Source organism: Neodiprion pinetum, chromosome 1, assembly GCF_021155775.2.
Source record: "Neodiprion pinetum isolate iyNeoPine1 chromosome 1, iyNeoPine1.2, whole genome shotgun sequence".
Classification (NCBI taxonomy): Eukaryota; Metazoa; Arthropoda; class Insecta; order Hymenoptera; family Diprionidae; genus Neodiprion; species Neodiprion pinetum.
Genome location: NC_060232.1, coordinates 35,123,085 through 35,151,031, shown reverse-complemented (window position 1 = coordinate 35,151,031; position 27,947 = coordinate 35,123,085). Strand labels below are relative to the sequence as shown.

At 41.7% G+C, this 27,947-nt stretch overlaps 2 protein-coding genes across 6 annotated transcripts in view; one reads left to right on the top strand and one right to left on the bottom strand.

Moving 5' to 3' along the window:
• LOC124224831 (protein gustavus) overlaps window positions 1–25,059 on the bottom strand; it is an 88,048-nt gene extending 62,989 nt beyond the window's left edge. Inside the window, exon 1 of the mRNA XM_046637036.2 lies at window positions 24,499–25,059. Within this exon, the coding sequence (XP_046492992.1) occupies window positions 24,499–24,938 (440 nt within the window). The 5' untranslated portion in view covers window positions 24,939–25,059. The remainder of the gene's footprint in view (window positions 1–24,498) is intronic.
• On the top strand, window positions 381–7,872 carry LOC124212898 (uncharacterized). 5 transcript variants are annotated; one of them, XM_046613531.2, is made up of 6 exons: window positions 381–935; window positions 2,431–2,502; window positions 5,193–5,409; window positions 5,591–6,411; window positions 7,086–7,255; window positions 7,469–7,872. In XM_046613531.2, exons 3-6 carry the CDS (start codon window positions 5,208–5,210, stop codon window positions 7,509–7,511), a joined length of 1,236 nt encoding a protein of 411 aa, XP_046469487.1. In that variant the 5' UTR covers window positions 381–935; window positions 2,431–2,502; window positions 5,193–5,207; the 3' UTR covers window positions 7,512–7,872. The 5 variants fall into 5 exon arrangements, 4 of the variants coding, with proteins under 4 accessions (XP_046469487.1, XP_046469468.1, XP_046469478.1 ...); XM_046613512.2 differs by having other exon boundaries at window positions 397–935; window positions 7,099–7,255; XM_046613522.2 differs by lacking the exon at window positions 2,431–2,502 and having other exon boundaries at window positions 397–935; window positions 7,099–7,255.
• Window positions 25,060–27,947: the final 2,888 nt, after the last annotated feature.

Sequence of the window (27,947 nt, the reverse complement as noted above, 5' to 3'; positions counted from 1 at the left end):
AAAATTCAACGTTGAGTACAATATTCAGATTATGAACGCACTTTTAGTATTCATGTATGCGGAACCGCCTGATGCCAAGCGGTGGCCAAATCAGTTGATTATCTTATAATTAGTTTCCGAAAAATGGACTTTAATTACCCGTTATTTTGATGCCAATATTATGTGGTAACTAAAGCTGAACACTGATCTTGTATTCATTTACCGGTGCATGGAACATAGATATAACCAATAAAAGGAAGAGAATAAAGAAGTGTCCGAAACGTGAATAATTTCGTACCAAGAATAATAATTTATTGTACATTTTTATAATTATTTCACAATATTGGTTATCATATTATAATATATTAAATCTCATTATTTGGCACGAATTACGTCAAGACTTCAATATCTTGTATGAGTACTTGCTAAAACAAGCGTTCATCATATCCTGTCGCATTTTTAACGTCGTTTGTACGTTTATTTTTCGCGCTATTTTATCGGAGTTCTGTGCGTTATACATTGTGTCACTACTGATATATTATTCTCCTGCTCTGGTGCGTCAGCGTCGGTAACGCTGCAAGCTAGAGTAAGAGCGCAATAATTATATGTAGAGACAGAACTTATCCCATGGACCGCGCATTCATACAGTAAGTGTAAGTATAGCGAGTGGTAAGACAAGGACAGCTCGGAATAACACGGGCATATATGGCAAAGTTGATTCCCTTTTGGGCACGATCTCTCTGTCGCTCTTGCGTCTCCTCTATCTTTGTCTTTGTCTGGGAGCCTATATTCATCCCCACCCTTGCAACTGGCCTCAGGCGCTGGTTATGGCGTTATTCGTCAACCGAATGCGGAGGTGCTCGGATCGATCGGTGATCGTGTAGCAAAAAAGGTGAGAAGCTATTGTTAATCTGCGGCCTAGACGGAAGAAGCAAATTCGTCATTAAATAACGCTGGTAAGTACAACTACATATTTTTCCAAATATGGTGGTATTTTGTCTTAATACATCGAGCATTCTTGGTTGAAAAAATAATGTGTTTTGCAACTCAAATTCTGTCTCTTCTGTATTTTTTTCTTTCCTTTCTTTTCTTTCTTCAAAAGAAACTATGTGTAATGTTCTGCGTCTTTTTCTCTAAACCAAACGATGTACCATAAAAATATGGAATAGTTTATTGTTTATTATATAACGTTCATGAATATTTTTGAACTGTTTTTAAACGTTATTTATATGTGTTAAGTTTACTATGATACGTATATTATAGGTTAATTATATTAGTTCTTGTCGAATTTGAGGAAAACTTCATGTTAATAATCATCCCATGTGATCATGCGGTTATTAGTAACTTTTGCTCTGTATTGTTTGAAATCGGTTTCGTGTTTATTATTTTTTTAGATACCGTTTCAACATATCTATAACATACATATGAACTCGTAGCATCTTCCAAAGTAACAAAGTATAGTAATACAGCCACGTAAATATTTCTGTGCCATCGAAATCACAGAAATATTATTTTGACAATATTTTTTATTTTCTTTTCCCTTCAATTGAAAATAACAATTATTATCCATCAGAAGAAGACGGTCATGTTAGACAATAGAGACAATAGAGAAGATCCGTAGCAATAAAGCTTTTTCACCAGTTAGTGCAACAACTTATATAGAGGTTTATTAAAAATTATGTATTTTGATCCAAAATTCTGTTTTGTGTATATTTTCTTGGATTTGGGCTGAATAAATATTAAAAAGGGATTTGCACCTGAATAATTTTGTAAACACTGGTAAAAATAGTGGTCATCTACCCATCAAACGTATATAATACGCAGGAAATTCGTAACAAGTAATTTTATTCCATTGGATTTGACTTTGATCTTTACCGATAAACGTATAGTATACTCATGATTTACGTTCAGTAGTAGGCGTCATGATATACTATTCGAAAAGTATTAGAATATAAGCAGGACATCGGCCCAGAATTGGTTCAACGTTAAACTACGATCTTGTTTAATTTGTAGTAACAATAAATAGCGATACATAGAACTATAAGTACTATAGAATAATAATATTAGTAACAGTACTATCTAGTCCTGAAATATATCACGATTCCTACTACTGAACGTAAATCATGAGTATACTATGCGTTTATCGGTAAATGTCAGAGTCAAATCCAATAGAATGAAACTACTCATTACCTGCGTATTATATACGTTCGATGGGTAGCTGACCACGTTTTTTATTCGTGTTTACAAAATTGTTCGGCTACAAATGCCTTTTTAATATTTATTTAGCCCAAATCCAAGAAAATATACACGAAACAGCATTTTTGATCAAATTACTTAATTTTCAATAAAATTTTATATAAATTGTTGCGCTAACTCGTGTAAAAGCTTTATTGCTATGAATCTTCTGTATTGACTCACGTACTACGTTCATTAGGTTCATTTAACTTTTAGTTTTCAGAGTGGTGTGCGGATATTTACGACAAATAAGGCAAGCACGTTAAAGCGTACATCATTTCTTGTCTGGTGTGTATTATTATTTAGTTTTATAACATGCCTCATGATTTAAAAGTTCTGAGTAAACGACATTTGCGTCGCAAAACAGCTATAAATACTCGTAAAGTATTACTGAGTATTGCAGGCAATAATTGTGCACTCGAGCACCTTACGAAATCACAATTAAAAGATGCTAGTCATGAACATGTGTCTTGTATCGGAGAATATGTGCACTCTATAGATAGCGATTATGATGTTGATCATATCCATCAAAGTAATGAACAGAATGAAGAAAACTCTAATTCGAACCGCGATAATAAAGATTTCAAAGACATCGAAAGTGACATAGATAGCATCAAAGCTACGTTGTACAGTTCTGAAGATAATTCAAGTTCCGTCAGCGATGAAGTGCATTTAGATGATGAAACGAACTTTGTTGAAAATTTGCGCGACTGGGCATCTTCAAATAACATCACACATAACGCGATCGATCAATTGCTAGCATTATTGAAACCAGCACATCCTATCTTACCCTTAAGTGCTAGGACTCTACTTCACACGTCACGACGTATTGAAACGTTAAATTTAGACAACGGAGAAATGTGTTATTTCGGTTTGGAGAAATGCTTGAGACAAAAACTCGAGTCAGGTCTCAAAAAAGGACTGTCACCTGAACATACGTTGCGAGTTGATTTTAATATTGATGGGATTCCCGTTTATAAAAGTAGCGGAACATCATTTTGGCCAATTTTGGGACGCAGTATTTCAATGATCGATGATAGCCCATTTGTAATTGGTGTTTATTATGGTACGGGTAAACCGATGCCACTATCTTCATATTTACGAGATTTAATTAAAGAAACGTCACGTTTAAGCACCAATGGTTTTGAGTTTAATGGCACCAAATACTTTGTCAGAGTTGGTTTATTCGCGTGTGACGCGCCCGCGAGATCTATGTTGAAAATGTGTTTAGGACATTCGGGTAAGGATGCTTGCGAGAGGTGTAAGATTCGCGCAGTTCATCTCAACCGTAAACTGTGTTATCCATGTGACACCGAATTCCAGAAGCGAAAAGATAGTGATTTTGTTGCACCTAGTGAAAACGATCGTCACGTTAAAGGACGTTCGCCTCTTTTAGATCTTTACGTGGGACTAGTCTCCCAATTTCCTTTAGATCCCATGCATTTAATCTACCTGGGAATTTTGAAGAGGTTGCTCCTTAAATACTGGGTCGAGGGTTCACGTGATTGCAAATTGTCTAAGGATATTTTGTTAGAAATTGAACGTATAATGAAACTATTGGCGCGATATGTTCCGGCAGAGTTTCCTCGAAAGCCCCGTGGATTTTTGGATTTGCATCGATGGAAAGCGACAGAATTTAGATTTTTCTTGTTATATTCCGGCCCTGTTGTAATGCGGGATGTGCTAGATCGAAAAAAGTACAAACATTTTTTATTATTGTCTGCCGCCGTGTATATTCTATCGAATACAGCCTTGTTCTCGCGTTTTCGAAACATCGCGCAAGATATGATCGAAAAATTCGTTACTCAAGGTGCTAAGATATACGGACAAAACTTTGTCGTATATAATGTACATTCGCTGCTGCATGTCATAGACGACGTAGAACGATTTGGCCCATTAGAAGAATACAGTTGCTTTGTGTATGAAAATCATTTGGGCCATTTGAAACGACTTATTCGATCGAAACGCTTGCCGCTGCAGCAGCTGAGTAATCGACTTGAAGAACTAAGTTCTATTCGTAAAACTAATTGTCAGGAAAAATTTATTCCTAAACCCAAATTTATTGGAAATTCTCGTGAATGTCAGGCTCTGGAAACGAAAAAATTCAAAATATCAATAAAAAGGCCGGATAATGTAGTAGCTTGTGGGACAGAAATATTAGTGATCAAATCAATCCTTTTCATTGCCGGAGAATATAGAATTATAGGTACTCCGTTCAAGTACAAGCGAGACCTTTATCAGAAACCTATTAAATCTTCCAAACTAGGGATTTTTTTCGTAAGAAGTTTCAACGTAGCGAAATCTTATCGCGTCGATGATATATTACATAAATTCGTCTGTCTTCCATTTAAAGATGGTTTCGCAGTAACTCCGATACTACACGAAATGAAATAAAATTTTTATTTTTTGTTAAACATCTCAACGAAACGAGCTCTCGACAAAAAACAGATGATGAACCTACGATTCTCGGCAATGTGTACGAGGAAGAGGGATTCGTTCAAGACATGTATAGTATGTCTATGTCTACCTCGCACACATTCCCGAGAATCGTAGGTTCATTATCTCTTTTATATTAAAAGTTTGCTTCAATTGAGATGTTTAGCAAAAAATAACATTATCGTATACCTATTACCATATACCGTATATGCCGAGTCTAATTTACCTAGTAGTCCAATATACCCAACTCTACCATATGTTCATAACATCACTTTTGAGCTGATTTATTATAGTTTTGTACGTCACATTGACGTTCAAGTATTGGTTAGACATGCGTTCCCAAAATCTTCATAATGTTTCATGATCGATTCATCTTTTAACTTATATACTACCTTGCATATTCCTATGTTGATGTCCTAATTAAAAACTTTTAAACTGGCACTTTTTGCTCAGAGTGGAATAAAAGTGCTTGAATTTTGATCAAATATAAATTTATACACCAGACTAGAGAATATGATACATTTAACGATGTTTTTACTCAGTCGTGCTGCAGAACTATGTATGCGGTGATTGAATTCTTGGTTGGCGAAGATAGAGAATGCGCATTGGTACCAGTTCTTTGGCTGGTCGAAAACAACACCCAATGTTACTGGCCACGGACAAAAACTGAAGATCATTTTACAAAACTTGTAAAATCAAAGGCTGCCTATGAAAAAACATGGCCAAAGTTTGCCATTCACAAAGTACTGCATACCGGAGGTGATTATTGGAACGTAGAACTTTTTTTTACAATTGTATACGGATTGAATGTTTCAATCATATTAATTTTCACTTGGATAAGAGTTACGACGATATATTTTGATCATATTGTACATTTGTGATTAATTTTGCTAATCAATGAGCATTCGGTATTGATTGATATTCCTTGATTAACTAACAGATGACTACCACGACACCGAAGCAACGATGGCGCGCCTACTGGAGCTGGGCACGTCCGATGAATCCGGAATAATTCGCAACATCGCTAAAAAATCCACTGTAATACCTCAGCAAGATATTACCAATGACGTGGACGAGAATGAAGCTACGAACAGTGATGATGTCGAACCTGAGCCGCAAAAGAAAAAACGTAAACACAAAACCGACAAGAAGAAGGCTAAAAATCGACACGTTAGTAACAAAAAAAAAAAAACGAAGCGTTCTCGTGAAAGTTCAAGTAGTTTAGGTTACACCTCTTCAGCTGACGAGAATTTGCCACCGTCCGAAGTCGATGAATCGACTTCTAACCGTAATAAGAATACTCGCTACATTAACTCAGCCAAAGGATCTACCAAAAATCAGACACCAAAGAAAAACTTGGCCCACAAGATCGTACAGCACCAGTATAATGATAATTCCCATGAGTCACCGAATCAGTTGTCTGGATATGAAACATCAAATAGAAACATTTCTAGTAGGATCATCAGGTCTACCACGCAATATGACTTATCAAGATCCTTTTCACAACTTGAACCTTCAACCCCGACCACATCACGCGAACAGAATACCTTTGAAGAAAAAACTCTGCAGTATTTAGAACACATTAAATCCTACACTGAACAAAACCATCTGCTACTACGTAAAATCTTCTCAAAACAGAAGGAAGTCAGCATCGACGTAACAAAGAAACCAGCCGAATTCCCAAAACTTCCTCTTAACTCCATGGAAGACTTCTCCAACCTCGAAAATATCCTGAAATCCGAAGAGCATCGAACTTATTTAGTGAGTAGACCTTGCAATCATATTCAAAATATGTATGTCATGACATACGGATAGGTACTAATACCGAGCGTATTCTTCAATGAGGGCCAACCCCCTCCCTAGCGCAAACCAACACAGGCACATGAGGCTCGGCCGGGAGGGGATAGAATGCCAGTGGCCATGTTAGTCTCCACTCGACCGAACTTCACGTACGCGTCATGTGCCTGAGTTGGCTTAGCACTAGGGAGGGGGTTGTCTCTCATTGAAGAATACGCTCGGTATGTGTTGACTGCAAAGGAATAATGAAAATTACTACAGGCATACAGAATTGCGGTTCGTAACGTTTTAACCCTCTCGGACCGTATGTTGCTTCTACGCAACACGCACTTTGAGGCTTCATAAAACTGTATCGGTCGCAAGGTCAGGGTTCTAACTGCATAGTTCCATTAAGCAAGGTCAGATGGCCTTATAGATACTCCTAAACCCTGAGGTAAACTGCTTTCACCCATCGAAATATCAATATGGTGAGAGATTTTCATTCAACATGAAATCGGTCTCGGTCTGATCGAGAGGGTTAACGTTAAAAAATGCTGAAAAAATATTAGGAATCGACAATCTCCAACTAGTCAAAATTGTTATCGATGTTGATAACAGTAAGAATATTTTGAATTCAATTCGACATTCATTCATTTTAGTATTTTGTTGCAGACCGGGAAACTGGCTTCTGTTGGAGGGACAAGCGGTCGCCAATGTGTGTTGGCTATAATGAGGTCACTACTCACAAACGAATTAGCGATGCAATTCAATTGGGCAGGGAGGGACAAAGTCCCATTTCAAAAGACATTGACAATGGAAACTGTTTACGGTAATGAATAATTCATGAAATTTTCGAGAAACAGTTATTACTTGGATTTATCGTGTGAAAACAATATTATTCACACATTATTATTCAAATTATGCAAACTGTTAACTTTTTTCCCAATATATTCGAGATTCATCACAATTTACATTGAAATTATTCCTTATCAGTTATCAATATCGTGATATTGTACCTTCCTTTTGATGTATTTTTTCTCAGAGGCTGTGAAACAAACCTTTCTTGGCAAGAAGGAAATTGGTGATGCAACCGAAACCAGTGTTTCGTGTGCCGTGAAAGACTGGTTAAAACTAGCTCGATCACGGCATACCTATGTACGAAAGAAGGGCTAAGAAACTGTGGTAAACGTCAACTAATTTTAAAAACAGTCATATAAAAGTACAAATCATACAGGCATATAAATATTTCTGATATAAGTGTAATATTCTTAGCGTTTTCTGTTAGTTGTAACTACCGTGAAGACGAAAGTATAGTGTAGGTTGAGCTGTGTCTATGAGCTACAAGATGTACCTTTTTTTTTGATAAATGAGTATTTATAGATATAAGATATTTGTGTAACGTTCTAACAAAGATATAATAAAATCGATTCACATATATAAACTAAATTCGTACGCTTTCTAACTCAACCCAGACTTGTTTCTAGCTAACGTGAAATGATCTTCCTCTATAGCAGTGTACTATATACGCTTTCAATTACACATCCAAGATACGTTATGTATTCAAGTCTAGAGGTCCAATTAAAAACGTTTTTTAACACTGTATAATATTCGTTTAGACATAAATAATGAAAGATTAAAGCGTCATTAACAGAAAACATTTTGTCACGTTAGTTAAACGGACATTGTCAACACATTTTAATAGAAAAAATTTCCTTCATAATTTGAGTTTTAAAACGTACTTGCGAAACGTCTCTTAGTAGTCATCAATATCCAAATATTAGACGATTACCATAAATATTAAAATAACGGATTTTCGATACGTTTTATCAACAAATTGAGATACGATTTATAAATGTTTGGTTTCAAACGTATAAAATTTGCATATGAACAACTATCGTAAGACGTCCACCAAAAACGTTTAATAAACCGAAATCACGGCGGACATTCTTCGCAATAAAATACGTAGGTGCTGCACGTTTATTCTACAGAATAAAACGTTCTTTTTTGACGAATTTCATACGCTTTATATACTGGCATTGTTTATTGGGTAAAGACGACTGAGGATTGGGTATCGCATGGAGAATCGGTACTTTCATATTTACTCGACACCTAACAATGTAGAATATCAGCGCTTCGTAGTGCAAGGCACTATGTAATTTCAACAATACCAAATCAGCAAATAAAAGTCGACTTTTCTAAGCAAGGGATGCTCAAGTAAAATCTTTACTGGTAAATTTTTTTTTCTTTTATCGGAGCCCCGCGCTTTTGGAATAATGCGGAATTTCGAAATTTCAGTTCATCGGACTACTTCGCAAAACGACCGCACTGCTTTCCCCCGAGTTGCTTCAGGGACTGAGGGGTGAAAGTGGTGTGCGAAGGCAGAAGGGAAGAGGAAGGCTCTTCTACCCTTTGCGGAAAAGAGGGTATATGGGATAGCGGTGAGGGCGGAAGAGTAGGGGTTCAATGTTCCCCGTGCCACGTCACGATTTTAATGCGGTACGATCGCGGAATGATTATACTCGCGGCAAGTCGGACGATTGTACATCATGTATATCATGTATGTATGTACGTGTGCAAAGTATACGTATACATGTGTACGTGAGGGTGAATGCACGATTAGGGACGTGGTGTAAAAATAGAAAATAAATAAATAAAACCCATTAAACAGGCATTATACATACAAGCAACGAACACACGTGGTCGTAGGAAGAATTAATTATATACGCTGAGAGATTAGACACGGATAGCTGGATTAAATTAGTCCGAAATTTTTAATAAAGGGAACCAGACGCGTGACCGATCGTACGCGATTTCCCCGACGCAGGTTTTGATTTGTATTCTTCAACTCGAGTGTGAATTTAATCCAACAATCGCAGTCTCTGTCCCGCCATCGTGCAGATTCAGGATAATCCGAACGAAAATTTCGTCGCTTCCTCAACGGTTTGCATCCCGGAGGAAACCACAGGAGGAGGGAAGAAACGCTGTGCCTTCGTGCATCCCTAGCGAGTCGCAGGCTGCAGGTCGAGAACCCTGCCAATGGCTGGTTTCCCGCCGCATACGGCGAAGTAAAATATATACAATATACATTTATCACACCTCGACTCTGTGCATAATTTAGTCAGAGGTATACGCAGATGTTCTATACAGCTGCACAGACAACGACGACGCTGTAATATGTGCGGTTCGCTTGCTTGCCCCGTGACGTCATCGGGCACCGATCGCAGATAGCGCGCTAGCTTACGCAGATGCATAGATTGGGCCCCGTTTTGCCATACGGTTGGCTTCCCGGCCCCTGGGTTCAATAGTCCCTGATGGAAAAGTGTATTGCGCTGCACGCGTTCGAGCCCGTCGACTTTTCATCTTGGCGAGTGGAAAGAAAATGTGGAGAAAAAGATGGAAACGTTTCAATTATAGATGTTTGTGCAAAAAGTATGATCGACTCGAACGAGACGTTGTCGAATGGAGAATTTTTCATTTATTTTTTGTTTCGTTGTTTTCGTGATACACATCTGATAAAGGTGCGCAGTGGCGGAAATTTTTTGCTCGACTACTGGTCCGATACCGTACAACCTACAGCGTGTACTGTAAGCATTTCGTCGATTTGACAAAACAAGTCCCCATATATTTATTTTCCTTCGCGAACGTGGTAAATATTTTTGAAAACACCATCATTTTTACAATTTAAATAATACAGTTTTGTTTACGCATTTTAGGTGTAAAAATGCGATACCTACACTTGATTTATGCAAGGTAGCTTTTGCGGCCTTGTGTTGATCGCAAATGTCAATATCATCGCGATGAAATTCGCGATCATGCGAATATACCAATCGCGTGTTTTGCACGTGCAGATTGCGAAACGCTACCTGAAAATCCGCTATATCGAGCCTGTTAAAAAACGCTGCGTGGATTAAAAAAGTCGAGTGAAATACTCACGCGACCTGCACAAATATATTTGCTGTTCGACTCATATCTTGGCAGACACTTTTCATCCGGATAGCTTACCTGTAAGAAGAAAAAGAAAAAAATATAATTAATTAAGTTTTATGATAATTCGAACCGTTGAACACGGACGTATAAATATAAATTATACATATAAGGGATTCCAAGGGCTGTTTCAGCGAGTCGAAACACCTGGACGGATCACATGTGTGTGCCCGCTGCAGTCATATGGCCGGACCAATTAATTGCAAATAAAAAAAGAAAAAAAAAAAAAAAAGACGGAAGAAGACTGGGGGAAAAGGAGAAAAAAAAAACACCTAATTGATCGGCAACCGTTGTTATTAAGGTAGCTACCGCTTGTTGTTGTTGCATCGAGATAATATGTTGCACGTTTATTTCTGCCCGCGTATATCTACCCACAATTATACTCCGACTTGGCTGTGCGATTCCAGCCAAAAACCAATTTACCTCACAACAACAGATGTCTGCGGGGTTTTGCGGTTGTTTTTCTTCGTTCGTTCATTCATTTTTCCTCCGAAATAAATTTCCGATTGTGGTACTCGGATACTGCACTTGGCAGTGGGGCAGAATTGAGAATAAGCAATACTGTATTGTTTCAAATACTCATAGAATACACTGCATCGATGGTCACTGAGCAAAAAAATAATCAAACACGACTCGATTGAATCGGTAAAAATTAATCGATCAATCGATTATTTCGTATTTTTTTGAGACGTGCATACAAAACCAACATTTCGTAAATTTCAATATGCAGTCCTAATAGCGGAAAAGTTTTTTGATAATTTATAGTTTCATTCAAAATATTTTTCAATTTCGGGTGAAAATATTCATTGATCTTTCGCTTATTATATTGAATAGGTGCTTGGTAAGTAAGACAATGTTAATAACTGATACTTTAATCACATAAATCGATGATGTATTGCATAGTTCACGGGAGCATAAAACAAAAACCGATTGTGAGGAAAAATAGTCGATTATACTCGATTAATCGGGGAAAAAATGATCGGTTTAATTGAAAATCGATTACTTTTGGCCACTCTTAGACTACACTGGCTCCGTCGAATCTGACTCTTTTCTGGCTTCTTTCAGTAATCACAGAAGATCGCGTCTGGACTAGTCATAGGAATATTCGTACAGTAAAGTGTGTATAGTAATAGTTTCTCCGAAAGCGATGAGTCTTTGCTTAGTCATTTCGCACATTCAAGGAATATACATACACACGCACATATATATATACATATAGCCGATGCGAAGTAAACTCGAGACATTTTTGACTAGGACTTGGCAGCTGTATGCTTTGCGTTTTATTTTTCTCACGCATTTACACATCACGCCCTTTTTCTCTGTTTCGCATTTTCGCGTCGCTAGTGGACGTAGGATGAAGCTCCCCGTTAAACTTATTTCGCAACAGCGCCTTTGAGCGAAATCGGTAACCGCGTTCGTTAATAAGCTTCCGTACGGAATATTACGGTTTAATTCCGGTTTATTAACATAAAAATGAGAGGTTCGATCGGCCGGGGGACTTATGGCAACTGCCGCCCCTATTAATATCGTTTAGTAGCAACCCCTTGGCTCGACCGGCCGAACTTCGCGTGTGCCTCAGGGTTGTTCGTTCGCACGAGGCATGCGACGTGCTATCTGCTACAGTCAACAGCAGCGGGGGTCCGCAAGCTCGAGTGACACAATGGGCTGATGAGAAAGAGGGAAGGAGGCGAGGCAGAGGGAAAAAAAGAATGAATAAAATAAGGGAGTGAAAGATTAAGAAGAAAAAAAAAAAAAAAAAAGAAAAAACACCGCCTCCCTCTGTTCAGCCGCAAAGATAGCTTCGAGCGTTGCTCCGGGATGAGGAAGAGGAGCCTTGAGGCAAAGCCCGGTAGTAATTGCGTGCGTGATATAGCCGAGATTTGCTCAATCTCTGCTCCTGAAAGAAAGTGGAAATTTATTTGTAAAGCCTTGGGAAAATCTTCTCGAACCATCGCGAAACACCCGCCACTCGCCTTTATTTGCCGGAATTAAGAATCTGCAGATATTCCGGTGAATGTATCTCTAACAACGCGCGATGAGATTGTCTTGAAATTTTTTTTATCGTTTTTTTCTTCTGTTTCACCTTCTTCGACTTCTATTGCCGCCTATTTCCCTTTTCTCGAATTTATATTCGGATTACACACCGGATAAATTGACACTTTGAAATCCGTTGCGCGCAATAGAACCGCGATACCAGTTCTATAAGTTAAAACACGGCGCGACGAAGGTTCTGGAAGGGCGATAAGGTTTGTCTATAAGAAACTTTGACACCGATACGGTATGGGTGAATTATTAACTCGGACAGTCGAAAACGTGGTTCACGTGATAATTGTCTCGGGTTTTCAACGCTTGTCCGTGTCCTCGATCTTTCTACCCTTGGCCACTCGGCGTATAATTAGCTTTCCAGCGTACGGACGAGCAATAGCCTGAATTTTTCCCAAGGGTAAAAGCTGTCCGACTCCCCGTCGAAATGTATTATCACGCACGCACGCGCACACAGGCGGTAATAATGAGTTCTATTTGATCGTACCGAGTCAGAGGACGAACTGCAAAGGGTCTTGTGTCTAGGAACTGGTGGTCAAAGCTCGTTTTTAAATGTAGTTGAATTAACAAACTTGGACGGGTGTGATTAACATTAACGTTGAACTGTGGTCCGAAGCGTCGTTGACAGGGACTCGATTCCAAACAACAACTTCGTGAACCCGCAGATAATTTGTCGTCCCAACGGCGGTAGACATTCTCTCGTTCTCAATACACATACGCATAAACGACCAAAAAAAGATAAGACGCGATGGTAAACAATCGTCTGTAAACTTACGGTCAGTTCCAAACTGCAGCTTGCGTCGCGCTTATCGCTTCGAAGTAATTCTCGCGATTGGATGACTGTTCGGTAAAGTGGACTTGGCGACTTTTGAAAGCCCTGAAACACGGTTGGCGCCATTAGTCTGCAGGATCACGCGCTTGAAACTCTATGAAACAATCTGCTGATCCGATTTCCGGGGATCCTTGGCAACAAATGGAAGAAGAGGTGTCTGCGGCCACCGCGTCGTCCGCAGGTATATTAAATTTCGAAAATTCAGTTCACGCCTGTAGGCAGACATATTGTTGAGAGGTCTGAATAGTGCCTGCAACTGAATAGCCGGTAAAAAGGGACGTCTGCGCAACCTGAGCAGGGGGCAAAGTCAGACAACAATCGATTATGGGATATACCTGCGAGTTTGGTTTCTGCAGCTTGGTTTCGGCGTTGCCGATGCAGGTAACTAGCCCGGCCAGTTTAAGGTTACAGGGCTTGCGACGATGCATGGCTTGAGCTGACTGAGTGCGTAATTCTAGTAATAAAACACGAGTAATTCCTGAATAACTCAGCAACTGTCCGTCAACCCCTCGAGTATCTCCTTCCCCGCCGAGGACTCACGTACGTGGCTACATTCGGGATGATGTTATGGGACCCTTGTTGGAAGAACAGACCGTAAGGTGTAGCGAATAACCAGCCGGCATTGAATTAGTTGCTAATTAAGGATTACCGAACAGTTATTCCTATTGTTCGTGTAACATGACCGGGAATTCAAAGAACGAGTAATTCAGTTTGCGATCATCGTATGATACGACGACACACGGTGACAGAGGCGAGAAATTTTCTGTGAGAAGAGTAAAGCGGATTCGAATAATAATTTAACGGTAGTGAGGCATAATCGATTCTGCGGGATTAGGCTAGAAGGCCTAGACGGAATTAATTTTCATTGTTCAATATTCCCCGTGTCTTGACAACGAGGGTTCAAAGTTACGACCCCATACAGAGCGCTCCGATACCGCCAGATCATAATTTTCGCCAAGTTTGAATCGGTATGATAAGGTAAGCGCTCGTACGACTGATCCTCGTGACGATAATTCTCACACTAATCGCTAAAAGTTGAACGTAGATCGTCAGTTTACGGTATTCACGTCACACGCGCCCCTTGACAGGGAGAATTTTTGAAGGGCTGCGCTCCTCTCGAGGGAATTTTTTCTTCAACGTAGACTTATCGCAGCAGTTTACTAGTCTTTCAAAGTGTCTTCAGGTTAAAGTCGGCATCAGTCGGATGTCACGTCGCGCCGCTAGAAGAGCAGGTCAAAATAAAGGCAGCCTTCTTTTTAGATACTTTATACTCAGACAGCTCGGCATTCGCACAAGACATTCAAAATTTGGACCGGCTATACCGCAATGACTTCGTCGTCTCGAACAAGTATCTTCTATCTCTTTATTCATACGCGTGATACAACGGCAGGAAATTCTTTAAATTTCTTTCTTTTGGACATATTTCGTTCGAGCCACCAAATCGGGATACGAAGAATGAAATTGAAAAGAAATATTTCTTCGATTTCTTTGTAGATAGATCCATGAAAATGTCAACCGAGTGATCTATAATGATTTCTACGATTGATTTGCACTACCCGATTTCTTTGAATGTCTATGGAACAAAGATATTTATTTCCAACAAGTCTGTATCTTTAGTTTTATTGTAAGTTTAAAATTATTTCCAAAATAATGTCTAGGCTGACGAATGGGAACTTCACACGTCTGTAAGGGGGGAAAAGGTTCAGGCCAGGTAACTCTGACCCTGCTTTCTTGGACAGACAATAGCACCACATTTTACAATAACCAGGCATTCCAGTAATTGTGCAATTGTCGAAGGGTATCCCCCGAACGCTGGTGCTGGTTTTTCCGCATTTACGACCCGCGGTTAGTCGCCAGATGCAAGGTGCAGCCTTTCCTGGACAGCGCGGTCGAAGGAAACGGTAAGGGTCCTTTATTGTTGTATTTTCCACTTCGGACATACCTGGTCCTCCCTCCCACTCTCGGTACATGCAGCTTAGTACATTTCTTAATTATACGCAAAAATCAGTTGCCGGAAAACCGTCGCGGAGTGCGCTTCTACGCCGGTTCTTTCATTGCAGTTCCCTCAGACGCACTTCGATCTGTTATAAATTCTAGGAATAATTAGTGAAAATCAACTCTGATATTCGGTATTCTGACTGCAATCTATAAAAACGTAAATTGCATTTTTCAATAAATTACTTATTTGTTTCTAAATGTGACGTGCTACGCGCGACGAGAAATCAATACAAAAATAATAATAATACGAACACATACAAGGTCAAAGGTTCTTCCGCCGATGAGATAAAAAAAATAAAATAAAATACGTAACTTTTGGTTATCAATGCTCTAAACCATACGCAAGTTGCAAAGAAATCAGCGTGTGATACCAAGCTGATATTCCTTGTGAGAAATCATCTTTTCACGACATTCGTGATTCGAAGAAAGTGTTGAACCAGTGGTTATGGTCCTAAGAGCGTTTTCCTTGAGTGTAAATTTTGATCTTAGCTACGGAAAGCTGCCGATTCCGAAACGGCGAACGGACGAGTGGCAGGATGCTTGCTCGGGGTATGCAAAGTCGTTTGAAAACTGCAAGTTTAGAGTTCGTTGAATTCGCGGGTGAGCCTCGGAGCGAGTTGATAGGGTGTACATATAGTGCAGAGCTTAGCCGGGTAAGTCTCGCTAAGCCAGCGGATCGATGTGCGAACGGCTGCAGAAGCCGGGGTGAATACCTTACTCCTCTGTTCAACACGCCGGTGCATGCACAGAGGTATCGAACGACGATCGCCAGGCGATGGCGTTATCCGTTCCGAGTTCCATCAACCAATTACCGGTGTAAAAAGGAACGGCTAGATGCGTGTATGCGCGTATATCCAAGCATTAGAGGAACCGCAACAAGGGGAACGCGGACACGCCGGAGCAGAACCGAACCCGAGGCGTAAGAAACCCACTCGCGGATGGCCAGGCGCTGTGGCATCTGTCATAGGAAGGCAAAACGGTAGAGAGAAGCGTGTAGATCCATCGGAGAGAAACAGCTGTGGCAAAGTGGTCGACATCGAGGTGGGGCGGAGCGATTCGAGGCGAGGCGAGGCGAGGTAGGAACGGGAAGTTGGTGCACCGGCAAAGGGCGATAAAGGCCAAGGGATAGAGGTGCGGAAAAGAAAGAGAGGAGCCGGCAGCGTCGCCGGGTCGATAGAAGGGTGGGGGTCGAGGTTCGAGCGCGGCAACGTCGCAAGTAGTCTGCTTTAATTCAGTGGTTCTCAAAGCGGTGGCCGCCTAATTCTCACCCCGTCGCGTTTTGTCACCGGCGAAAACACTCGCGATCCACATTATATCCATAGAGTAGGTACCGCGGGCAAACCCTCATCAACCCCGCGAAACAATGGACCGACTCGACGCCGAGCAGGATCAGAGGAAGAACCACCCTTTGTGCGCCCTCGGCGCCGAAATTCAATGAGCTCACGTGCACGGACCTCGTCTTGCACCCCGTGGTCACGGCACTCGAAAGAATGAAAGGAAGGAAGAAGGAATGAAAAAAAGGAAGGAAAGAAAGAAAGAAAGAAAGAAAGGGGGGACCCGGTGTTCAGCCGGGTTGAGAACCAAGTCGGCGCTTCGAGTGATGGACTGGTGCAGGACCGTCCGAGTATTGACGCTCGTTACGTTGTACGTATCTACTGCACACGGTGCTCGATCTATATCCACGGTGTACTGAAATGCTGCTGCACCGCACACACGGGGGGAGAAACTTCGTAAATCAGTTGTAAGTGGTTCTTGACCTGGGAGCGTCAACATCGTGCTGCACCTTGGCTGGTTCGATCTTGCGTGCCCTGCTATGTGCGGGGTTTTTAAGCCGTAAGAAGAAACTTTGTTCGATTCGCGGCTTACCGCTGCCGCCGCCTGCGCCAAACACGGTATAAGATGAAGACACGGAAGACCCGAACACTTTGCAGTAATTGAGAGTTAAATCAAGGGAAAATATTCCGTTTAAGCCAGCGGAGAAGAATCCGCGGTAGGTGTTCACAGTTACAAGTTGCGAAGCTGCTGGAACCGGGTTACGGTGCGTTGGGTGTTGCCAATGCTGACCCAGGAAGTGAATCCGCATTCTTTGCAGTCTCGTGTTGTTTGTGGTAAAACTAAGAAAACACTATTCCACGTCATTTTCAGAAAAAAAACGAGTACTAAGGAGAAAAATACTAGCAGCTTCTTGCTTGGGTCATTGGGTGCAGTGTATCATCTGTATAATTGTGTCATTAACCAGAAGTGACAAAGCATAGAAACTTGGCCATCCCTTGATCGCGATTTACGCAAAACGGAGGAAGTATTTTAACCGGATCTAGCGGGTGATATTGACGCGAGCTTCGAGCTTTGTGTACATATATATTTTTGGTGAACTTTTACGCGTTTCAAACTTCGGTCTTACGGTTGGTACACGTACAAACACACTTGCATGCATAAATATACACGTTTACAGATTTAGAGGGAAAACTTTGGTCTCCGAAATTAATCATAAGTTATACCCTCGCGGAATCTCGAACATTGCAGGATGAGACTGAACTTTTCCGGATGTTTGTAACGTAAATGTTTTTCCCCGTTGCGATGGAATTCCAAAGATTAAACGATGCGACGCGGAGAGGTAATCAAAGCTCTTTGTAAATATTCAAACTTTTATCTCTTTATTTCTCGGCTCTTTGTCAAAACGAAAAAACGACGAGGTTATGCACACCAGATGAAATTAATAACGAGCCAGTCCCGCGGTTAAATTAACCCGAGCAAGTCCCTCGACTTTGTTTGAAGTCAGGAGCGAAGCCGAGTGGTCCAATATGGTGGTGTTGGTCCCTTTTTAGGATGCTGTTAGTTCGGATGGTCGGTCGCTCGGTCCGTCGAGACGACGACCCAAAAAATAGAGAAAAAAAAAGGAATAGAAAAAAGGGGGCAGTCTGAGGGTAAAAAGAAACGTCCGCACCTCCTTCCTGTGCATTTAACGCTCGTCTTCTCTTCGTCCGAGGCTCCGTTCCGAGCCTCAGGATTTATCCCCGGAGAGATGAAATAATCGTAGCTGTAGTATGCAATCAGCGAAGCTACGTACGCACAGATACCGCCGCCGCGATTATCTACGTCTAAATTATTGCCAAACGCTCCCTGCGTGATATCGATGCACGCGTCACGAATTTTTCGCTCTATTACTGCAGACTTGTTTGCCTGATACCAGCCGGCTTCCGTGTCATGTTTCTTCCAGCGGCCGAGTTCGAGAGGCTTGGTAATATCGTGCCAACCGATCGGGAAAAGATGTGGTGAGATGGAGGGTAAAGCAAAGGAGAAAAGGGATGAAAAAAGAAACACCGGAGAAGAGTTAAAGAAAGAAGTAAAAGGCAGGCGGTAAAGGGAAAATAATTGTTCGCGGACCAGTGGCGACGCCGAGCGTCGTTCCATCGCAGTTTTTCTGGACTTTACGAGAAAGCATCGTAGCGTCAAAGTATCGTACCTATATAATTTTATGAGATTTTTATACGTCACTATGCGTCCCGCTATACCTATATATATATTATATATATATGTTATGTATGTACTCCAACAGTAGCTTGTCAGGGTTCAGCCAACGTGCGAGACGAGGTCGGACATGGATTAATACTACTGCCAAGTGTAGTGACATTTTTTTACTGACGTATATCAATTTTTTATGTACCATAAAGAAAAAGGATTACAGAAGATGGAGGAAAATACTGTGTAGGGAGAAAAGTTTTTAAAAAATTACTACACCGGGTCGGAACAGAAGAGAAAGACAAAATGCATATTGGCCAAGATTTTGCAGGGTTTCGTTGGTTATGCACTTTATCTTACTCACGTTCACCAGCTTGTATAATGTTCAAAGGAGATTTTAACCTTCGTGGAAGGAACTCAATGTTTTTTTATGCTTTTTCTAGATTTTTCATACCTGCCCAAATTCCGGAAACAGAGTCGTATCTTTGTGCCGAGAAACATTTCTTCGATTACTTTTTTCTTCTTCTGCAAAGTGTCATATATGTATACATAAACGTGTAATTGTTCTCGTCGAAAAAATGTTATTTACACACGTTTACTGACGACAACTTTCACCCATCTTGTCAAAAAAAAAAAAAAAAATATACGCTGGAGTTCTGCATTCCTTCGGTCAATTGACAGTCAACGACATTTGTTGGCGTCGAAAACTCGACAGCATCTTGCTGCTGAGAAAGCAGCGACCTGTATAACACTTGAAAACGTGCTTTCTGTATCCACTAGAAGCAGCGAGCACAAAAAAATCGAACCCCTCGGAGATAGGAACCCAAGAATATACCGAAAAGCAGAGATCGGCCATTCCTCCTTCTCTTCCGAGTCTTCGGGAGGTCTGGATAAAATCCTCCTGTGGGCCTGCCGAGCCTCACCATGCAGGCTGTGGAAGGCAGGAGGTCCCGTTCTCAAAGGCTTCCAGTCTCAAACCCTTCCGTGAAGAGTTGCCTAGACAGGCGCATTTACGCGAGCCTTTGAGCTCTACTTACCTCGGAATACGTAAGGGCGAAAAATGAATGGAGCGTACATCAAAACAATTTTCCGCCAATTTTATGGAAGAAAAACTCTACGTCGATTTGAAAAATTTAACTCACCTATTGTGGTAATTTATATGTATGTATGTTTTTTTTTTTTTTCAGTTTGTGAGGCTGAAACGGTTATTCATACCTGCACCCTTGTCTCTAATGAAAAGGATCAGGATGTACCGAATGGCGAGAAAAAACGACTTCAAAACACTCTATTATTTCGATAAAATTCGTTATCGTGAGAAAAATATTCGGGGTGTTGAAAACATCAATACTCCGCAATGTCCTTCAAGGAGGTAAGAATATTCTTATGGAATTGGATTATCAAATATGGCGTTGAAATTTCGAAGAAGTGTAAATGACCAGACTGTATATAAAAGTGAATTCATGCTGCAATTTTTTTTCTTTCTTTTCTTTTTTTCTTTAAAATATGACATTAATGCAACAATTAATGGAAGGAAAAATGAATAAAAATTGTACGAAAGGACACAGCGAGCCGGTTTAATCACCGTGCAAAACAAAAGGGAGAGGGGAGATTTTCGCGCAGTCAAAAATTGATGCGATGCAAACCGGTCGAGCGGTCGGCGATAATATACGATAGCAAAAAGATGACGAAATATTAAACTTGTAAAACGGCCACCAGACCAAGCTGCGCTCATCATCTCGGACTCTCGATTCTCTCTCTTTTTCCTGCTGTACGAAAATGAATTTGCAAAGCACACGGTCATTCGGGTTTCGTCATCATGTTTAAATGTTTACCGTGTCGATAATTGGTCGACGAAAAGCTGACGTGCAATTAAGATTCTTGACCGAGCGCAAACATAACTATCTGAAAAATTCCCGATCGGTTGCAGGCCTATAATAACCTTCAATCCTCAGCGATATTGAGTACCATGTATTTATTGAACCTGATTTGTTGACTGAGAGGATGACGTGTCTGCAGATTTTCGATTTGCAAATTTCAGGTTTGTTTATTCTTTTTCGTAGATATATTCTCACACGATCTTTTATACCAACTCAATTCCGTCGATATTCAAGGTCGCTGACAGTCTGCAGAGTGAACTAAAACACATGGCATATCACAGTATTCTACTCCAATTCTTATAAAAAGAATTTAGGTAATTCAACTGAAAGTTAAACATATAGAAATTAAATCGGTTAGAGAGGATAACCATAAAAATTGTATCAGATGGAGGAAGAGAAGCCAAAGTTTGCCTCAAATTTCAAGGCTGACCAAAGTTGATTTCTTAACCACCGAGTGTACGATATTGATGTAACATTTTGACTAATCCACGGAGTTACATACAGGATAGAATTGCTGATGCAGTACCTAACAAATTAGGTAAGAGAAGGCTTCCATAGGTGTTAAAAATTGTGATTTAAGTCTGTTGCATAATTGTTAACAGCTGTCCGCGATGCGGGTTTCATCGGTCGGACACATGTGCACGGTTATATTTGGATAACGCTAGACTTTTTACAAGAGGTTCGTGTCGGAACCTCTTATTATACCCATGGCATGCAGGGGCAGCAGACGAAGGAACGAACGGCAGTACAAGATAGATACAAGCGGAAGAACGCTGCAGGTTGTTTCGTAAGAGCGTCGAGAGGCAGGTGATGGAGTACAAATCTCTTAGCTGCATGTATAAATACATTATAATGAGAAAATATAAATAAGATATTGCGCACCGAATCCCTAGGCAACACTAGGTAACAATCTATTTTCATCCTCGATCGAGTAATTGATCATAGTTGGCATTACACCTGCCGAGCACCGTTACTGCTACTAGCGTGAACTAGGCGTAGGTAGGATTTGTAGTATGTAATCAAAATACTGCGATAGATAAAATAAACCAGATGAGGAGGTGCAAAGGCCGCGGTATACAATAAATTTGAAATAAAACTCTGCCTGTACGGACGAGTGTGGTAAATATAACTTTAAAACGTAAACGTTTACCTACAGATTTCACACGCCTTACGATTAGCTATATCACGCGATCAGGGTCTAGGTGCAGACGATGAGCACACTCCTTGTTGCGGAACAAGGAATCCAAGTCACTCGGGGAATCGGGGAAAAATTTGTTGACTCGATCCTCTTGTTGATAAATTATTCGAAACGCATTTATTTGGGTGGTCGTAAACAACTTTCAGTCGAACATTAAATGAATCTTCCGTAGTTGCGATCCCGCTCTCGTAACCATACAACTGTGATTTATAACTGACAATGACAAGTGCTGTCATATTTGTTCTCAGAAAGATAAATTTAAATTCCTAGCGGAATCACCGTGTAGGTACAGCAATAACGACTTTCTATTCGCATATCTATCCGTTAAAACGTATATTCAACACGAGTACATTCACGACCGAAACAGTGACTCGTGTCCTTTTTGTGCAGCATCACTGACCGTCCGATCGGTAGAAGATTATTTCCCGATGTAGATAACGAATTCGCGGATGGATATTGTAATCGAGAGAGCTGTTTTTTAGGGGGTAGAATCGTCGATTGGTAGTATAAACTCTGTTGTAGCCCGGAACGCGTGGAATAATTTGACATAGGTGTGGTGTACCCGTGTGCAAAAGCTCGCACGCACCGGCTGGATTTTTGGGGTTAGTGGTGTAGACACGGCCTTCGTTTCGCCCAAGTGTGGTGGTGGTGTGCAGCGTCGCACACACGCGTGTTGGAAATGCACAGGCGTGCGCGCAAACATACAAGCGAACCTGATTGTTGATTGGATTTGAGGATGATCGCGTTCGGGCGACAAACGCGGATTAATTCCCGTACCAAAGCCTGCGCTACCGAGCGGCCGTCCGTCCATCCCTCAAGCGCCAACCCGATTCACCCTCGCGATAAACCCCCGCCGTCCATTCGCCTGCACCCCCGATTCAACGTTCCCTCCGTTCGTCCGTCCGCTGGACCGACAGAGGACGAGGTACGCGCGAATATTATTCGCTTAATAACGGGATATTGGCCGATGCAGATCCGTTGATTTTCTCCTCGTCCATTCCCGATTCACCCCTGTCCGTGCATTCGTATTCGACACGTTTTAGCGGTGGAAGAACAGAACAGAACAGAGCAGAACCGTATCATCGGTTTTTTTCCCGTTCATTCGTAGATCGGTCGACGCCAATTTTTACAATCCGCGAATACGGTTTCACGCTATATAGGGGAAAAACCTCCCGGTCCGAAGGCCATAAACTTTATTCTCACTGGTCAAGGAGAGAGGATCGAAGCCGGTTACGCATAAGTCGTAAAATTTTTACAGTCGCTTCTCTTTTCGCTCGATCTATCGCGACAGGAATATAAGTTAGTTTGACATTCGTCCAAGTTTGTATAAGCATGTACTCGATTTACGAAAATATCGTCCGAATCACACTGTCAACTTTATGTGGGAAATTAATTTCGTTGCAACGTTTATCGTTAATTGTGTGCGAATTAATTGCTTCGCTTCGTTTTTCTTTTACCTTTATTCGCGCAGCCGATCGTGAAGGTCGCTATTATTGTTTACACGCGTCGTTGATGATGAAAGTTATACATCAAATTGTTTGGATTCCCGGGTGCAGCGGCAGCAGGATGGTATAATATTTGTCATTTACTATATTTACCGTTAGATAATATTTGCTCTCGCATGTCTACCGATTTGTTCGACCAATTCCAATGAAACAAGGTTAGTTTACGTTAACGTGAAACGATCATGTACACTTCCAGCGTGCCAAAGCTTGATTGTTACACAATGTATAATTAACAGCTAATCGTCTGCACGTATGTACATAAACCAAGTTATAACCAAGTTGCCACATTTTTATATTATTTTTATAAGGTACGAATAACGCAGTCGGCGATACCGACACACGATAATTTCAATTTCCGTCTCTTTTTTACATCACCTGCACCGCAGGTGGCGAAGCGAAAAGTACGAACGAAGTAAATAAGCGTGATTCAAAAAGTGAAGTTCGCTCTTCATTGACCATCGCGATGCGATTACCGATAATAAATACCCGCAACTTGATCGGGGTATGAAAACTTCATCGTCCGAAGCTTCGACGATGAATATAGAATTACGGATGACAGCGTTGCAATCTCCGTGCTGATTACGCTAATTGACGAGCGAGACTACAGCGTGAAAGTGATAATAAACAAGCAAACTTATAACTATGAAACTTTCAATTGAGTAAATTGACAAAGCAACCGCTATTAACGAATTTTATACTTCGCTGTCTTTACAAAAAAAAAAAAAAAAGAAAAAAAAGAAAAGAATATTAGCACTTATTTTTCCAAACGGACGCTCCAAAGAAATAATATGAATAGACCTTTGAAAGTTCTCTCGACAAAATTCGCAAGGCTGATTTGAAGAGAAGGACGAACATAATCCGATGGACAAAACCTCATCACGGAGCACGTATTTTGCGTGAGTCGACCATGAATAAGTGGAAAAAAAAAAGGATCGGAGGGGAGAGGGATAATTTATCCAGCATACAACTAAAGATGTATTGAAATAGCCTACAGGATCGCGTATTGAGTGAGAAACAATGAGGAACAGCATCGCTAAAACGACGCGATCGAATGAAAAAAAAATAGTGCATACGTGCGTCTAGCATGACGGAATCTGATGGAATTTGGAGTTTCACGCGTGAACGCGTCGTCATCTCCCGCAAGGATACGTCAATGAAATGGATACAAGGACTCACCTAGTGTCCATGCCACGGATAGGCGGCATCCCGTGTCCGTCGATAATGGAGGAGCCCGATAGAAGAACGGACCTGAAGTATCCTTGGACGTAAAGCGCGATGGTATTATTACCGTGAAATGATCGTTGATGAAGGAGTTGATGATGAGGTCCGTGACAGAAGTGATAATAGTGCGGGGGCGATTGGACCCGGGTAACGGAGTCCCGGTCCCACCACGAGACGCACGGTACTCCGAGTCCCGGCTTGAGTAGTTGGGGCTGAAGGAGGCAGTAGGCGAGGATGTGGTGCCGACGATGATGAGGTGCTAGTGCCGCGTGGATGGCGGCCTGGTTCGGTGGGTCGCAGGGTGTTATTCGAAGGTCTCGAAGAAGGAACCGGTGCTCGCGTTCGTCACTGCGGCATGAGTAGCGAGGCAAGGAACGAAAGTCACGTGGTAACATGTCACGAAAACATCACGACCGCCCGCAAAACACACTCCGTATGGTTCCTGGTCGTCCCTAACGGGATCCAGTCTCTAGGACGAAGCGAGGGTGCCGCATCCGCAGTCTGGAACAACCGCCGCGAGTTCGACGCTCCCGCAGGGGACCCGGACTCGCACTGGAACGCGCGCGACTCTCACCGACGCAGGGATGAAACGACGGATCCGCGGTGATTCCGTACTACGCGAGGCGCACGTTGGCGCCCTCGTCGCGCCGCGATACGAATTTAAAACGGTTCGCGGGCTCCGCGTCACCGGGGCGTCGACCACTCGCGAGCCTCGCGACTTTTCGCGCGCAACTCGGACAGCCTTCGCCTCCCCCCCCCCCCCCCCCCCTCCTGACGGCGCCAAATCACTCCGCCACTCTCTCTCCGTCTTGGCGCTTCTCCTGCTTCAACCTGCTCCTGCGTACTCCGCGAAATTCCCGTCTATTGATCGTCCCGACTAGCTACCCTTCCTCCGTCCTCCATCCTCCTCCATCCTCGTCCATCCTCCTACTCCCCTTCTTCCTCTTTCCTTCCTTCCTCCCTCGGCACGCCGCTGTACACAGTCAGACTTATACACACGCGAGATTTGACAAGATTCGAACTTTACGTGTGCGGTAACTCCGCCGTTGTGTCCGTCTGTTGTACGTGTGTGTGTATGTACCTACAAGGTGCAAGCGCTATGTAACAACCAACAATTAGCTTCGCTATGTACCCATGTGTATACATACGTGCCGCTCCAAGCGTCGCGGAACGATGGTTTGACCGGTCCAGGGACGCAGCTTTCCTCGTCAATGATTACACGGAGTGCTTTTGTTCTTATTTTTATTCTTCTTCTTTTTTACTTCACGCAAAATATCACAGACATCTCGGCGAATTTTCTACCGGGAATACCAGACGATAATAGCGCCGTACCGGTCGGTCCAATCGTACGTGAGAAAAAATAGTTCAACGTATCCTGGGCAATGAGTGAAAGAATAAAATTGCGAATAGACTAAAGGTCAGTTGTGTTTTCGATATTTGGTAAAAGGTTTGTTGCGCCAGGTGGAATGTTGTTTTCAAGGCCTGTGTATCACTCTCGTAGTGCTAACTTCGTTTCGAATAAAAATCTACAGCTGTGCATACACGCGTGAGAATTCAGCCGAAAGACGCGGTAAATTACCTCACGATCTTTAGGTTCAGTACCTGAGGTACGCCTAAAGTATACGTCAAGTCGTTGCAACTGCTGGTATTTCAATTCAAACCTACGTACGTAGATAACGTACTATAGTGCATTACAGTCAGATACGAAGCAGAGAAAGAGAATTAGAAATACGTACGATGGTTGCGTTATAGGTGTAAATACACCAGGCATACGAAAATACATATTATACCGAAGTCGTGAAATGATAAAGTGATTGTTCGCGGATACGTGCGTTACAAGTCGAAGGTCGACGTGAGGAATATGTCAAACGACTTGTGTGTAAGGAACTTGGCGGATCGGATTGTGTTCCCCTGGGAAATATCACTGGGATTTTGAACCTGCAAGCGATCTATAGATCGTACGCAGTGCGTCTGTAAGAAACGAAAAACATGCGTCAAAGATGTGTTTGAAATCTATTTAAAATTGCCACTTATCGCTTGCAGCTGCAACACAGGTTATACACTTACGGCGATGCGCACACCTGTAGGTATAAATGCACGTAAAGCTTCAATTCCGTTCTTTCATTTCCGCCGATAAAACCACCTCACTTTTCACTACCCCATTGTATTTTCGCTGTTTCACCTTTACAAGAGACAAACGATTCCGCCGGTAATTTGTCGACACATTTTTTCTATTGTTTCTCATTTCCACTTTTATTTTCGACCTGGAATTTGAGCGCCGAAATTCTCCTGGCAAAGGGTCCCACCACGGCCTCGATCCTTTGCATAATAATTACTGTCGGAATTGGACGAACTCTGGAGCTGTGCGTCCCACATTCGCATCCGGAGAGCTGAGACAGATTTTATATTCCTCGGTCGTATGTTCGAAAATGGTTGCTGTTGTACCCGTTGGTCTCTTTCTCGTCTGGTTTCGTATCTACCTTTTCTTCTTCTCTTTCTTTACTGCTTAACTCGATCGGAAAGTTTACGAACCAACAAAAAACAGTTCCTCGAGGATCTCGGCTATACGTATGACGCGGATACTTTGGCGGAGTTAGTCATGGAAAAAAGGTCTGAAACCGCGCGTCGGTGATTCCAGTTCGACAGAAATTGTCCCCCGCATACTTTGGAGGATCTTCGAAGAGGGGAAAAAGTCCTCCGAAAATCTTTCCTCGGATGTCAATTCAACTCGAAGTAGGTATGCGTCAAGTTTGCGAAACCATGTCGACAGATTAAATAACAAACGTAAAATAAACCTGGCCATTATCGATTCGTGTAAAATCATCCGCACAGTACGAGATTGCAGTAGAATACGATTGTTTCTACACGGAGAAAAAAATCTGCGAAAAATTACCCCGCTATCTATAATCGTGATGTAAAAGACACCTAATGCATTTTTTATTGATGCATGTTACAAAAATTATAGGTTTTTATGAAAAAAATTACTACCTTGCTTAGAAACTATGTATTTCGGCAGCACAAAATTTAAAATGTGACGACGCATTTTTCTGATGCACCACCGTAAAAACTACATTAGGTGTCTTTTACATCACGTTCATAGTAACAGCAGGGTAATTTTTCTCAGATTTTTCTCTCCGTGTATTTTCAATCTGGAATCTACGATAGGTGTACAAGAGTTACGATGAAAGAGTAAAATTTTTATGAACCCATTCGTTTTCCATAGATCCAGATATCGCGATGAAGGACACACTGTATAATATCGTTCAGTCTGACCACCTAATAATTCGAATGAAATTATGAGGCACTCAATCTGCAGCGGTGCACGGGCGTGTGATTTATAATGCCGCAGCGATCAAGATCGTTGTCGATTAAAAATCCGCGAGCATAAGTTATACCGATATAAT